Genomic DNA, 15508 nt, shown 5'->3' on the forward strand with positions numbered 1-15508 from the left:
TAGATAGACATTGACCCAATCTCCTTTACACATCATCATGCCATGTGGTAACTCCTTTTCTACGTTCTTTAATGTGGCTCTCACTATCCATACAATATCATTTATGGCATTCTTATCTTTCCACAATATCTTGCACCTCTAGGGGTGCGTTCACACACTTAACCAAATAACCTGTGCATTTTACATTGCACATTTCAAAACCCCTCCTCAATGATGTAAACTTAGGTGTGTGAACTAATCATCTCTCCAACCAATTTGACCATTCAACTTTTAGCCTTGACAATTTGGCATTGCTAATCTCAACACTCCCCCTCAATGCAAATTGGAGTGTTCACAACAGGTGTGTGTGTGCGTGTGTCTAGCCAACCTAGACATCAAGTCTGTTCTAAGCCCCACTTTGCTCTGGTGGAACCACCGAGTGCTTTTTGGACATCCACGTGCCCAAGAAAAGAAACCAACCCATAAAGTGCATCGCCCATACACGCACAACTCAACACACATCACAAATACATTCGTTTTGAGTTCCCCAGGCTCGGGCAAGGTACCCTCATAATTTCGGGCGAGAAGAATATACAACCATTTCATGCCAACACAAGGGCAGGGAACCCATTCAATGTGCTCAGAAAAATACCATGGATTTTGTAAAGCCAATATCCACCTGATTTTTCAAGGCTGAGGAGGGATTTTCAAAAAAAAAGTTTCAAAACCTTCCAAAAAACTACAATGTGAGTACAAATGCTTTAAATCATGTGAATGGGGGCTTATGCTTGGACTTCTGTACACCAAGCAAATTTATTAAGATTAAGGACATCAGATATCTTAGTATTGCTATCCACACATAAAGATCACCCTTATATTCATAATTTGCATCTGTCCTGTGGTTTTGGTTGTTGCCATTCTGTAAGGTGTTCAACCTCTTGTGCTGCGAAGGATCCACCACCAGCTTTGGGTCTTGAACCTGTTGTAAGAGTGGCTGCCTTCAAGGACGATGTGTCTGTGGGGAGGAGCTTCCAAACGACTCCAACCTACCTCGCATGTGCTACTACTCTGCTTCTCGTCTCTTTTTTTGCCTGTTGCATCTCTTGTGTGTACAATTTCCGTAGCTTCTTCCGTGCAGCACATGTCTACTCTTGTTGACCTCATCTCTCTCTCTAGTCTGCTCTGCCTTATGGGCGATGGCGTGCTGAGCCTGATCAATCTGCATGTCCATGCTTGTGTGGGTAGCAGCTATTGTGCCTGTGCTCACTGCTCTGCTCTCTCTTCTCAGGCTTCAACGCCTATGTATTTGCTCACTAGTCCTCATATTAACTACATAACCTTGCATGCTCTCCTCTTTGCATAACCTTGCATTCTCTCCTCTTTGCATGCTGAAAATTTTCAAGTCCATATAAAGCCCATAACTACTTGTCCTCAATATAGACAAGCTTGCACCTTTATAACCTTGCCTTAATTACAAGAACTCAAGGAATGACTCCACATTCCTTTTCATGAGCAACCCTTCACAAGAGCATTCTCCCATGTTCAATAACCAGAAATTTTGAGGCAAAACTTCAAAACCAACCTTATCTTTGAGACACCGTTATCTCCTTGGCAACATCTTTGATGTAGACTCTAAAGGCCTTCGTATTACTACTGAAATCTCCATTTTTAGCTTCGTAGGCAGCTTCATGATCTCTCCAATCACCAATAACATAATCTCTTTCCAATGCAATATTAATGATAATGAGTGTGCCTAATTTTTTTCATAATAAAAGATCATACAATATGCTTAATCAAATGAACTCTCATAAAAAACTATTATACATAGATATCCACCATAATCAAGAGTCCACCCTAGCTCTGATAACATATAAAAATCCTAATATGGGATTAATCATGATGTTGTGCAACATAGATTAAGCATAAACTGTGTTAGGATTAATCATGGTGTTGTACAACATAGATTAAGCATAAACTATGGTGAGTTGAATCACACTAAGAAATCCATGGCTAGAGAGAGAGAGAGAGAGAGAGAGAGTAGCACACTCAACAATACTCTATTGCATATGTTGTGAACCATACAATGAAAGGCTTTTAATATAGATAGCTATTGACCCAATCTCCTTTATACATGCCATGTAGTAACTCCTTTTCCACATTATTTTATGTGGCTCTCACCGTTCAAACAATATCATTTTTGGCATTCTTATCTTTCCACAATATCTTGACCTCTAAGGTTCATTTTACATTGCACATTTCAACATGCCCTACCTATGAGAATCCTAGGCGACCTGTGTTCACGAGATGAGTGAGACACCCCGACCATGCATTTCTGTGCTAGGCTAAGACTTGTTGGTTTCTCAGTTGAGTTATTTTTCTTCCGAGTGCAGAAGGGTAAAGCCCTATGACATATGGTTGCACCCTACACCTTACCATGGTGCTAGGGCCACCCACCCATAAGTGGCATCAACGCCGAAGACATCGACTTATCTTCATCGACATCTTCCAAGGAAGGAATCAACACCAAGAAGGGGGGGCATTTTAAACCGATGCCAGAGATATCCACAACGTCGATAATGGCCACCTTACAATCTTTAATAATTTTGGCTAAAGTTGCTAGAAATACCGAATTTCATTGGAGTGTGTATATATTATATTATTTTTCATGTGTGATTGTCGCTTGTCTATTAAAGGCACATTGTAGGATCTTAGGTGGAGTGTACTAATTGTGGATTAGGTGCTTGCACAAGATACTTTGAAGTGCTTTAGTTGCTGCTTTAAAGCGGTTGCCTACATTCATGTTCTTTTAAGCTGTTACCTACTTTCATGTGCTTTTAACTGCTTTGCAGTGCTTACCATCATCGCTTTAAAGTAGTTGGTTTCTTTCAAGTGCTTTTCATGTGCTTTTAATTGCTTTGTGGTGCTCTAAACTACTGTAAAGAAGTTGCCTACTTTCAAGTGATTTTAATTGCTTTAAAGCACTTTTAATTGCTTTAAAGCACTTTTAAGTGCTTTGTAATTCTTTTAACTACTTTAAAGCAATTGGCTACTTTTAAGTGTTTTGTAATGCTTGTCACACTGCTATAAAGCAGTTGCCTACTTTTAAGTACTTTGTAATGCTTGTCACACTACTGTAAAGTAGTTGCCTCCTTTCAAATGATTTTCATGTGCTTTAAATTGCTTAGAAGTGCTTTAAGCTGCTTTAAAGAAATTGCCTCCTTCCAAACGATTTTCATGCTTTTGAGAGAACTCCACTATGGGCAATACATACTTCGAAGCCCCCCCAAAAAAATCAATAGTCTAAAAAATGAAAAAGGTAAATAGTCAATGTTCTAAGTCATAAACGTATTTAGTCTAACTACGAGAAGCATTAAAGTCATAAAAGAATAAGTCTAACTACGAGAAGCATTAAAGTCATAAAAGTATAAGTCTAACTACTGCAAGAAGCATAATCTAGTTTGCGCACTCAACTAAGGGCAATATATCATGTCCAATAACATAAGATGGTGATGCATCTGCATCACATTCAACAGGTAATGTAGATGTCTTTTTATTTCTTAAAATTTTGTTTCTGGACTAAAAACAAACACATAACAAAAACATTAAGGAAACATGATATTACACATAACAAAAACATTTAGGAACATACATGATGATTAACCTTACCACCATAAATGAAAGAAGACTTTATTGAAGGTGTGGCACGTGCTACATAAAAATGCATAATAAAACCCAAAGATCATGTATGATCTATTTTGGATCCAATCATATGGAATCTAGTACCCCTCAAAAGAGGTGACAAAGATCTCATGGTCACACCAACAATCCCAAAAACGAACTTCTTTCTAAATAAGTAGACACCATACTCAACCTTAGGAAAACTGGCCCATATACCTTAATGGCCTCATCAATGACTTTCACCATAAAGGTATCAACCAATGGTAAACTCCTAAAATAAAATTGAAACAATGAAGCTATATAACAAAATGTATAAACATTTATATAATCACATGATTTATGCATAATTTGCCTACCCATCTTTATAACCGTCAATCATGATGCCAGTGATATATGTGTGAGGTAAAGGTCCACACCAAAGTGATGGCTCTATGAAAAACCAAGTTATATAATGCATGTTTCAAAATCAATTTTAGCTTTGAATAAATAGAAAATGTAAATACAAAAATGCTAACCAGGAATGTTACACTCCCACATATCTAACATGAATATAATATCAGACCTTATTCTTCCCAACAGAAAAGAAATAGACCTAAAACCACACACAATTGATAAACACATACACAGGTACAAACATACATAGACACCTCATTCAACCACACCATTGCACCCACATAAGACATAGAGAAAATCACATGTTGTCGGGGTCAAATAACACAAATAATGCATATGGCTTAGGTGGTGCACCAATTGTTAATTGGATGCATCGAATGATGTGAAGGTGGGCGGGGAGTGATGACTAGGGCAACTCAACTAGCGCAAGGCTCAAGTTTAGCATGATTCATTAGAGGTGGGGGTGTTGCGCTTGGGGAATGGCGACTGTGTTGTAGGTAGGCTCTATGGGTTTCTTTTGGATGTGTAGAACTCAAGGTCTCCTCTAGCACCAGTAGAGTAGGTGGAGGAAGAAGCTAGCCCACCAAGCCAAACTCGAGAAGGATCTATACTAGATATTCTTGGACACTGTTGGATGACGGTGTGGAGGAGCTTTGGAAGAGCTCTATGTATCTTTGTGTATGCTATTAGGCCCTTGATGAGATTGTGGGCATGGGGCCCAACGCGATCCTCTTCCGCGGAGATCCCACACGATCTTCGTGAGAGAGCTTACATCACCCGTAGGATTAGAGGAACCACCTCGGTGTGACAACTAATGCGAGAGGACAACGGTGACGAGCGGCTACGGTGGAGCTCTTGAGCCTAGCTCGAGTTCGGTGGATAAGAAACTTCCCAAATGACACGTTAAGGTAGGGTTTCCTTAACATCTTTGGTGCCGCTTTCGAGGAATGCCATCCGTTACTTGTCTATGCCATCTTTGATTCGAATCTGATGGAGCATCCATAGCCTGGTGCCAGGTAGGCTCTTTGGCATGCCAGGTAGGCTCTTTGGCCTAGCATTAATGTGAGGGGATCTTAGTTGTCTCCCACTCACTTCCCTCCAATTTGAAATTCAAATCTCCATTTCAAATTTCAAATTCAAATTTCTAAAGTGCTGTGGCCGTTCCATTCCCAAGTGTCGTGGCCGTTCCATTCCAAGCATACGGATGTACCATTCCAGGGAAAAAAATTTTAAAAAAACAAAATTTCCAAATCTTTAGAGGTGCTTTTGATCTACCTCCCCAACTCACTAGGGTCATTTTTACACGCATAAAACACCTCAAAAGACCATTTTTTTAAATCTTAAGGGCGCGTTCACGCGCAAGGCAAAAGTGAGCTAAAACTCCTATTTTGGGTCCGCACACACACCCTTGAAGCTTTTCTAAGCTTCCCCACACACCATGGACACCGGTTGAATGCCCCTAATGCCTCCATTCCATTTGATGGCACCTCGGCCTTAATTGCACATTCACATGTGGTCGTCACGCCACACATGTTTGGCCGTGAGGGTGAAACGATTTTCGAAGAGCCCTCATCTAGTGGGCCCCCTCCATACTTGCACCCCAACGTGGATCAACGCACCAAGCACACTCATGCACCTTCTTCTCTATCCACTCGTGAGCATTTGTAACATAGCACGAGAGGTAGCTCGACATGCACACGAGACAACACACTTGTAGGGGTAACCATCAGGAGCACACATGCTTATTACAGCAGCAAGGGAGCTTTCATCTCAACAGGCAAAGTTCGTGAAATGGTCTTGGAGTAACGCTCGTGCAAAGGAGAGAATGGGACATGTCTAGACTTTTAGAATGGGTACACTTGGTTAGAAACGACAGTTTGTGGAGAAAACTACCCGGTTCCTTCACGTGGCAAAGAAAAAGGGTCCCTTTGATGAAACCATAGAATTTTGTTTAAGTGGAAGCATTAAAGAAATTGAAGAGAGAGCCACAGATCAATTTTTTTTCTCGTGGAAGGAAACGACGACAAGGACAACACATTTTTCCTTAGTTCAAAAGACTTCAAAAGGGCTTTCATTAATCCACAATAAAAGATGTCATGCAAACACGTGGACTCGTACTACCCTTTTCAAATCTATTGTCTCCTTTTCCATTTCTTCATGCAGTCATCCATTTCATTGCACTTTTTGTTGTTTGAAGTAAGTTCTCTCTTTTCTTCATCTTAGAGAAGTATTTTCTAGAATACAGTTGTGTAAGTCTCTAGAAGTAATTTCTTTTGAACTTTTTGTTGTTTGAAGCAAGTTCTCTCTTTTCTTCATCTTAGGGAAGTATTTTCTAGAATACAGTTGTGTAAATCTCTTTGCAACTTCTCTGAGTTATCAATATTCTAGAATACATGTGTTGAGTTTTGTTCATTGTGTCTTTCTTTTAAGGACGTTTGTAAAGAAGTCATTTCAAAGTGTTCTAGAATACATGTGTTGAGTTTTGTTCTTTGTGTGTCTTTCTTGTAAGGATATATGTTTATTAGTATTCTAGAATACATGTGTTGAGTTTTGTTCTTTGTGTGTCTTTCTTGGTGTTGTAAGGATGTTTGTAAAGAAGCCATTTCAAAGTGTATTTTAAAATCCTCTTTGAAATTTGTGTATCTCAACTTTGTACTTTTTTACTCTTCATTCTCACTTTTTTCATTTCAAATGTATTCTGAAATATGACATGCTAGACACTCTTAACTTTTTTTGTATTCTAGAATACACTTAAGAGGACACATCAACACTTGATTGTAAACTAGAATACAAGTGCATGTTTGAAATTTTTTAATGGTTGCTCTTGCAATCTCTTTCTTAGTTATCTTGGTGGTTTTCTTTTACTACATCATCTTAATGTCTTCTTCTTGTTTCTGTCTCGTAGAGCTTAGTGATACATTCACACGAATTGATGTACAACATCTTTAACCTTGACAAAACCTCAAAGGATGATGAGGAGTACCAAGAAACAAAAAGGTCTTCATAGGAAGGTGATTTTGAAAGTCAAAGTCGACAAAGAAGCTAATCCTTTTGAAGCTATCACAACTGGTGGAGGAGGAAAGCACCCAAGAAGTGGTAAAGGGAACACAAACTACTGGGCTTTCTGAGGCAGAGATTATCCCATCAGGTCTAGGATCCCCACTTGGAGGTGATCTAAATCGCAATGAGTGGAACCTTGTGAGAGAAAAGGCTAAGCGGCAAAACATGGTAGACAAGAGGCCATTGTTTCTTTGTATTGGAGAACATTGAGCATTCTCCAAACGATCCTTCTATAAATCAAAGAATACTTGAGATTTGTAGCATTGTTGATAGTCATGTTCGTAACCTTAAAAGAGCTGTGTGTAGATTATTCTCATACTAAAAGTTATGAAAACTTTAAAGAAGTCTTAGTTCCAACAATGTTGAGTAAATAAAGAAAGTGATAGCTCCAAGGGCATGCTATTGTAAATGGCTTCCTCTACCTCAGGAGGTAGGTTATAGACATTAGTCTTACATGGAGAGGAGCTTCCAAAAGTCAAGGTTGATCAACACTTGTACTTTGTTTTGGGTGGAACTCATTCTTTGCTTTGTAAAAAAAGAGTTGTGAGCAGATCATCCTTTGGGGTACCAAAACCTTGTACCACATATGCGTTTCATCAATAACATTGCCCCAATGGTCCTTGTGTGCCTTGATTGTTCGATGCTTAGGTGCAATGCATTTTAGTAAGTAGAAATCAAAATTTTCACCGCCTTCCTTAGCATTGCTTGCAAAGTTGTCTCCTATGCATAAAGCAGCATCATGATGGCCTGCATGGTTTGGCTCCTCAATGCCCTCTTCATCAGTTGAGGTATCTGATGACTCCTCATTGATAGGAATCAAGGTATGATACTACCAACTCTCCACATAATCTTTATTCTTACATCTCTACCATAGTCCTCGCATATATAAATCATAGAAGCAAGAGAAGATTTTGGATCTTAAAGCACATGAATCTGTTCTTGAGTATTTATTCACATAGTTCATTGAGTGTGATCCCTGCACACGCTTACAATCCCACTTCACACTTCTCTGCATTTCATTCTCGTGACATGCTTGGTTTTAGCTGAGCTGCTAATGTGGGCATCCTGGTGGCTGGAATGAGAAACTCCACCACATCAACTGCACATTTTAAATGGGCTCCATCAGGCTTTATCTTCTCACGGGTAAGAGCCCTCTTGATGATGATTGCACTAGCTCCATTGTGCTCCCCTTTCCCATGGCTTGAACCAAAAAAACTCCATTGCATCTTTATTCTTGTGAGATTGTAGCTTGTAAAGTAAAAAAGCCTCTTTGCCTTGAATTGAGATACAGCTTTGTTGGACCATACCATACCCAATGTTGATTCAATACAAAGCTTTGCTCCCTCAACCACCTATCATGGAGTAGAAAGAAATGTTGTACAAACAAGGTATCATGTTGTTTGTCATCTGACACAAAGAAATGCAAAGTCTTCTTCACATCACCTGACCCCACTCGACAATATGAGATGTGAACCAGTATGGTCACCTCACTTGAATGCTAGTGCATTGACTAAATCTCATGTTGCTCTTTAAAAGAGTAGTTCTCAGAGCAAAGTTTACAACAACTAAGACCACTATATCACTTGGGAAGCTGGAGACACAGTTCTTGAACTGTTGAGCCTGCTACCTATAGATGAAGTTATGCTTCACAAAGGTTCATAAATGTTTTCTAAACAAGCAAGTTAGGTCCATGCATGTCATATTTTTCACAATAAGATCCTTTCTTTTCTAAACAAGCAAGTTAGGTCAATGATGCAGGTAATATTCTTCACAATAAGATCCTTTCTTTTCTTTTTATTTCCATCCTCTTCAACTATGCCAGTTTCTATATCCTCAAACACCTTCATGGAAACTTGTGTCTCCTTCTCCCCAAGCTAAAGGGGAGATAATACCAACATATTGTCAAACACCTTCATGGAAACTTGTGTCTCCTTCTCCCCAAGCTAAAGGGGACATAATACCAACATATTGTCAATGCTACATTGACCACACTTTCTCATCAAACATTGATGTGCATAGAACATGGAGTTTGTAGTCTTGGAGCTGTAAAACAGTCTTGGAGTTTGTAGTCTTGGAGTAGAGTAAGGATGTTCGGCATAGCTGTGTAAAAAAGTGATCTTTACACCTTGCATATTGAACAAGTAAATGTGCATACTTGCCCATGGATCCCATGGCACATTAGATTAATTGCATCCTTTAAAAACATCATCTATACATGCCAAATACAACATCAAGTATATCGATCTTTCAGCTTTCGTACAAAATGTGGCTTCAGCCCCTCAAATTTTTGTAGAGAGATATTCAGCTCTGGATATTCCTCTTGGAATCTTCTATAGAGCTCAGTCTAACAGATTTTACAGAAAAGGGAAGGTTAAATCGTGAAACCTTTCAACTACTTTAAAGCAGTAACAAGCACTAAAAAGTAATTTAAAGCAGTGACTAGCTCTAAAAAGCAATTTAAAGTAGTCATAAGCACTGCAAAGTAGCTAAAAGTAGTGAGACAAGCACTGTAAAACAGTTTAAAGCAATCAAAAGCACTGCAAAGCAGTTTAAAGCACCAAAACACACATAAAAGTAGCCAACTGCTTTAAAGCAATGACAAGCCTTGGAATGTAGTTCAAAGTATCAAAACACATTAAAGCAGCAAACTGCTTTAAAGCTTTGGACAAGCAAAAAAAAGCAGTTAAACACACTAAATTTAAAGCACATGAAAGTAGCCAACTCCTTTAAAGTAAGGACAAGTAGTGAAAGGCCATGAGTTCGGTTTGAAGATGCTCTTTACCATTATTTTTGTTAGAAGATATTGTTGACAAATACATGTTTGTGTGCTACGTTTTATAGAGAGAGAGAAAGATAGAGTGAGAGACCGATAGAAAATATGTCATACACAATTGTTATACCCACAATTATACCGATCGAAAATATGTCATACACAATTATACCACATTGTGTGGATCACCAATGAAAAGTTCATAGGGTTACTTCAAAATGCATAAGAAATCCATGTGCACCGGTCATATATATCTTATCGAGATTTCTATCCGAAACAGGTGGCGTTTATATGGTATTTTGCACCGGTCATATATATCTTCAATATCTTATCGAGATTTCTATCTGAAACATGTGGCGTTTATATGGTGTTTTGTATGATGGATACAATTTTTTCTAATGTAGCATAAAACATTTGATGCATCTATAATGTGGCAACTCTTCGCATGTATGTCTAAGACCTCAAAAAATGGTATGTGCATATGCACTCATCCATTATGCATGAATGTGTGTGTGCATGCGCCTACATATGTTTGCACATGCATATGCTATCTATGTGCATGTGCATGTTCTGTGTCTGTCTGTGTTCTATGTGTGTTTGTTTTATGTACGTGTGCATGTGTTCTATGTACATGTACATGTGTGAGACGTAAACACCTATGTAAATTGCTTTACTCCGGTCAACAATCGACTTGCTGAAGGGGGGCCTAAGAGTGGCCTGAGACCCGCTTTAGGCCACTCATTAATTTAAAGTGAATGGTCAAGATGGCAAGTGTCACCGGACCGATCATGAGCAACCATCCATGTGAAACCCGTCTATCAGGACGCACAACCCATGCTTGTTATGTATGAAAGGTTCACTCACTCTCTCGCACACACGTATCTTAGGTGACCGGACAAATCGGTGACTCTGCCAGTCAGTCAGCGCGGGGGGAAAGACGGTTGGAAACGACCTATGTAAGCCAACTTTATAACTACTGAAATAGATGAATTCTGCGCCACAAGGACGGGACGTTGTCCGTTATTGAAGCTGCAGCAGAAAGTTTGGACGGCAAGATGTACATCGCAGGCTCTCCGGAGACTGTTGGATTTATGAAAGAAACCAGCCATCCTGGAGATTTTATGCTGATCGTCGAGGAGAAAGACCTGATTAAGGTTGTGATTAAGGATGGCATAAGCATGGGTCTTGATGAGACTGAAAAGAAAGGGGAAGGGCTGTTAAAGGGACCCTATTGCAATGAAGAGAAGCCTAGCAGTGAAGAGCTTATGGAGAAGCCTATTCCTGATACTCGCAGTGAGGAGGTGTTGAAGCTGTCCAATTGCAACAGTGAACTTATGAAAGAACCCCATTATTGCATCGGAGGGCATATGGTGGAACCCAATGAAGGGCAAATGAAGGAGTCCAGTTGCAATGAAGGCCTTATAAAGGAGCCCACTTGCATTGAGGACCTTGTGGAGGAACCCAGCTGCAATGAAGACGAGGAACCCTCTTGCAATGAACAGCTTATGAAGGAGCCCAATTGCATTGAAGGCGGCCTCCTGGAGGAACTCTCTAACAATGAAAACCTTCTGAAGGAGCCCAACTGCACTGAAAACTTCATGAAGAAGCCCACTTGTAATATTGAAGGGCCCACTTGCAATATTGAAGGGATCATGAAGGCACCCACCTGCAGTATTGAAGAGCTCATGAAGGAGACCACTTGCAACGTAGAGCTCATGGAGTCCATCTGCACTGAAGAGCTTTTGGAGGAACCTAATTGCAATTTAGAGCTCATGAGGGAAGAACCCTTTTGCACTGAAGAGAAAATGAGGGAACCCCAGTGTTTGAAGGAGCCCGATTGCCTAGAAAAGAAACCCGGTTGGAATGAACACATCATGAAGGAACCCCATCCTATCCAGGATGTGAAAGAAGTGCTGGAAAACAATAAAGAGAATGCAAACACAACGCAAGACTCTGAGAACCGAGACAAGGACAAAGAAGAAAACGCTTTTAAATCAAATCCCAATGAGGGTTATGAGATTGTCGAAGCAGATTGCAATGCTTTAGTTGTTCATGGCTGCAGTGGTGGTGGTCGTGCTTATGATGATGATGATGATGGTAATGATGCCATGAAAAACAAGAAGACAGATGGGTTAACAACAGGTTTTCCTGAACATCTAAGAAACCCATTGATCTCATATGTCCGTGTCAATGAAGGCCATGATACAGCACTCCTGATTCATGGGATTCAGCAATCATCTGCACTGATCTCGTCCCCGTCCTCAGCAACAGATCCTTGGTTAAGACATGTGGGTTTCTGCTCTTCGCAAAAGCTCATTGATGGCGGTGAATATAGACCTGGAGATGGTTTTCTCAGGGACCCAGCACCTGAAAATAGACCTAGAGATGAAGGCCTAACAGAAGAGGTGCTTTTGCCCACATTTGGCAGCTCTTTGCATAAACCTACCCAACTACAAAGGTCTCAATTTGAGATCTTGCAGTCCTCGTCTTACAAGGAGTGTAGGGGATTAGTGGAGTCACATGGCATCCATTTGCAGGAGTCGTCCCGAGCTGTTGAAGTGGAGGAAACTGTGTATGAAGACAAGGATGCTCAAGATGGTCTTCCACTCCGGCATATTCTTTCAGATTCTTTAACGTAAGTTTCTGTTTTCAGCGTTACATGCATCTAGCAGGGTAAAAAAAGTAATGTCTCAGCTGGATACATTTTCATAATGCAACACATCCCCCCCTCCCCCCACCTTCCCCCCAAACCACATGTGGACACACACGCACACACACATGACTAATGCAGTCTGTCCATTGGCTGTCACCCTAGTTCTTAGCAGAGATGTACCCATCGTGGAATTGAGTGCTGAGGCACAGATCTTAGTCATATTATGGTTCATGGATTCTCCAGCCATGTCGATAGGAATGTGGTGTTGAGAGACTAAGTCAGGGGAAAATTCTGGCTGACAACCTCATAAACAAGAAATGGGAATTTAAACTCCACCCACAATTGTTGTGCCTTTAGCTGCTCTCTAGCTGTCCCATCATGGAGTTTCTCAAGGTCATCTCTCACATTATTTTTTGTAAAGAAAGAAATTGTAGAAGGCATGTGGATGTGCAGAGTTGTAGTTGTTTGAGAGGCATTGGATGGCTGGTTTGAGATGTCAAGGACTGCTTGCATATATCGATTCCATACAAGGGGTTTTTTGATAAATGTGGGAAGATGTTCTTTTTTCCCCCAAAACAATACTAGTCTATAGGTATGAAGTTGGAAGACTCAAAGTACAAATACACCATGCAAAACATGAAAAAACCATAAAGATGGCTGAAATCTTTAAAGTTTGGAGAATTCTGAGAGAAGAAAGGGCAATTCTTCCATTCTGTGATAAGGCTCTTCCTCTTGGCTGTAGCAGATCAGGAGGAGCCCTGTACTTTGGTCCAAGTGTTCATCAAAGAGAATGAAAACTAAAGGGATGCCAAATAACTTTAACCAATAGCAATGGCACTAAAATACACAAAGTTCAAGGGAAAGAGTGATGAAGATCCAGATGATCATGTCTTCACATTCAAAACCACATTTTTGGCCACAAGAGCTTCAATAGCCCATAAAATAAATTTCTTCACAACACCACCACTGGGTGGTAGAGCGACTAGTTGGTATGCACAGTATGGTCTGGATCACTTGTAGACATTTGATGAGCTCAAGAGTGCCTTCATGAAGAGATTCCAAAAGGGGAAAAAGGCCATAGAAGTGCTGGTGAAGCTGCAGACATGAACAAATGCAACAGACATGGCATAGGACATGTGTCTGCACAGATATCCCAGTTTCTCAATGAAACTATCCTCCGTGGTTCTCAAGAAGTGATGTCTATAGAAATGAAGCTTTGTAGTAACCTCTGTTGGGCACACCCATGTCCATCTCGTGTGGAGGGAGCCAGGTCGACGCAGATGATGCAGTTGATCTCTTGTCAAGAGAGATCCAGAAGAGGTGCATCCTAGACTACACTCAAATGGGGGGAGGCAGTCCATTTGGAGGCCATGTAGATCAAACCACCGGGTGATGGGTGATGGGTGATTACCAACATGTGCTATTCCAAGAGAGATTACCAACATGTGCTATGCTAGACCACCTCTGCAGAGGGTTGATACTTGTTGGGAGCTCATTGCCAGTATCACAGCTTGGTAGATTTGGAAGACCAGATGCACAGAGGCTATTGAGGGCACTCAGATATACGACACTCAGTGCATTTGTACTATATGGGGAGATATTATTCACACTCTTATGGCCACATGGGCTTGTATACAGGGACCTTCCAGATCTACGCATGCAAAGTGCACTGTTTTCATGAGGGAGTGGGATCAAGGGATGTTTTTCTCAATGACCCCCACAGGACTCTCTTGGCACCTTTGTGCCCCATATTGGATGAGATCAACCTACATTTTGGGATGAGGTTTTGTTTTGCTCCGGCTTCCAGCTGTGATTTTGTATGGTTTATTCGTACTTAATAGAAGTCTCCTTTTGGCACAAAAAAAAAAAAAGAGATCCAGAAGAGGTGCATCCTAGACTAGACTCAAATGGGGGGGAGGCAGTCCATCTAGAGGCCATGTAGATCAGATCACCTGGTGATGGGAGATTACCAACATGTGCTATGCCCCTCATATGCAAGCTGCCTGGATGACTCAATTGCCAACCGGGGGAGATGGTCTTGTCCAATGTGTATACATGGTAGATGTAGTGACGTTCTGGAAGAGGGCATCAAGGACCAACGGGCCTGCCCCAAACTCAGAAAGAAAAATCTTGTGTGGCACTCATGGCTTACTCTTGATTGTGCAAGAGTACATTATGACCTGCAATCTCTCTACCTTTTCCCAATCTGCCTCTCCCAAGTTCGGTCCCCCATAAAGAGGCACCATACATTACCAACATGTGTTACAAAACTTCCATGTGTAGACTCAAAAAGAAGACCCGCGTGCTAGGCAGCCTCCATTTACATGTGGTGCTGAAAATCCTGGAGCAAGGTGGTCAGAGATACCTGGATCTTCTGATCCAATGATAGTATCATCCTCCTCCATAAGTAAACATAGAGCTGCGATGTTCTGTCCCGTGGAGTGGCCTCTCCATGGCAGCAGAGTATGTAATGGATTTGCAGTTGATAGGTGGTAGGCCTAGATCCCCGTGGGGCCAAAGGATCCCGCAAGTGGGTGGGGTGTAGTCTCTCACTTGTGTGATCCCTTAGACCTTATAAAGCTTGGATGGTACTCTCTGGCATGGGCAAATGCAATCTGAAGAAGTCTATAATGGATGTCTCAGAGGCATCTCACTGGCTCTTACTCCCTAGGTGCCGTTTGAGCATTCTCCCTATGGCGGTGAAGCTCGTGTAAGTACAGACCCAGGCATCTCTGGTCCTCATAATGTGATCTGCTCCACCGGACTCAATCCGTAGTTGGTGGGATGATACTTATAGCTCGCCAATGGTGATCCGCAATGCATGTGACACGTGCCTTTGAAGATCGCCAGGGCTCACAATAAATCCATCCTCTGAAACTCGTAAAAAATGCTCTGTAGAACTGTAGTTGGTAGTGAGCTCAAGTGGTGTGCAGTTCGTGTACAGCCCTGACAGATTGACGTGTATAAGGCAGTTG

General features: G+C 41.0%; 1 protein-coding gene across 1 annotated transcript in view; it reads left to right on the forward strand.

Annotated features, from left to right (window-relative positions):
- Positions 1–10882: 10882 nt before the first annotated feature.
- The window catches only part of LOC147634332 (uncharacterized), a 50706-nt gene continuing 46080 nt past the window's right edge, over positions 10883–15508 (forward strand). The window contains exon 1 of the mRNA XM_086805483.1: positions 10883–12515. Coding sequence (XP_086661609.1) covers positions 10936–12515 — 1580 coding nt within the window. The 5' untranslated portion in view covers positions 10883–10935. The remainder of the gene's footprint in view (positions 12516–15508) is intronic.

Source organism: Cibotium barometz, chromosome 11, assembly GCF_041138505.1.
Source record: "Cibotium barometz isolate CiBa-2024 chromosome 11, ASM4113850v1, whole genome shotgun sequence".
NCBI classification, from domain to species: Eukaryota; Viridiplantae; Streptophyta; class Polypodiopsida; order Cyatheales; family Cibotiaceae; genus Cibotium; species Cibotium barometz.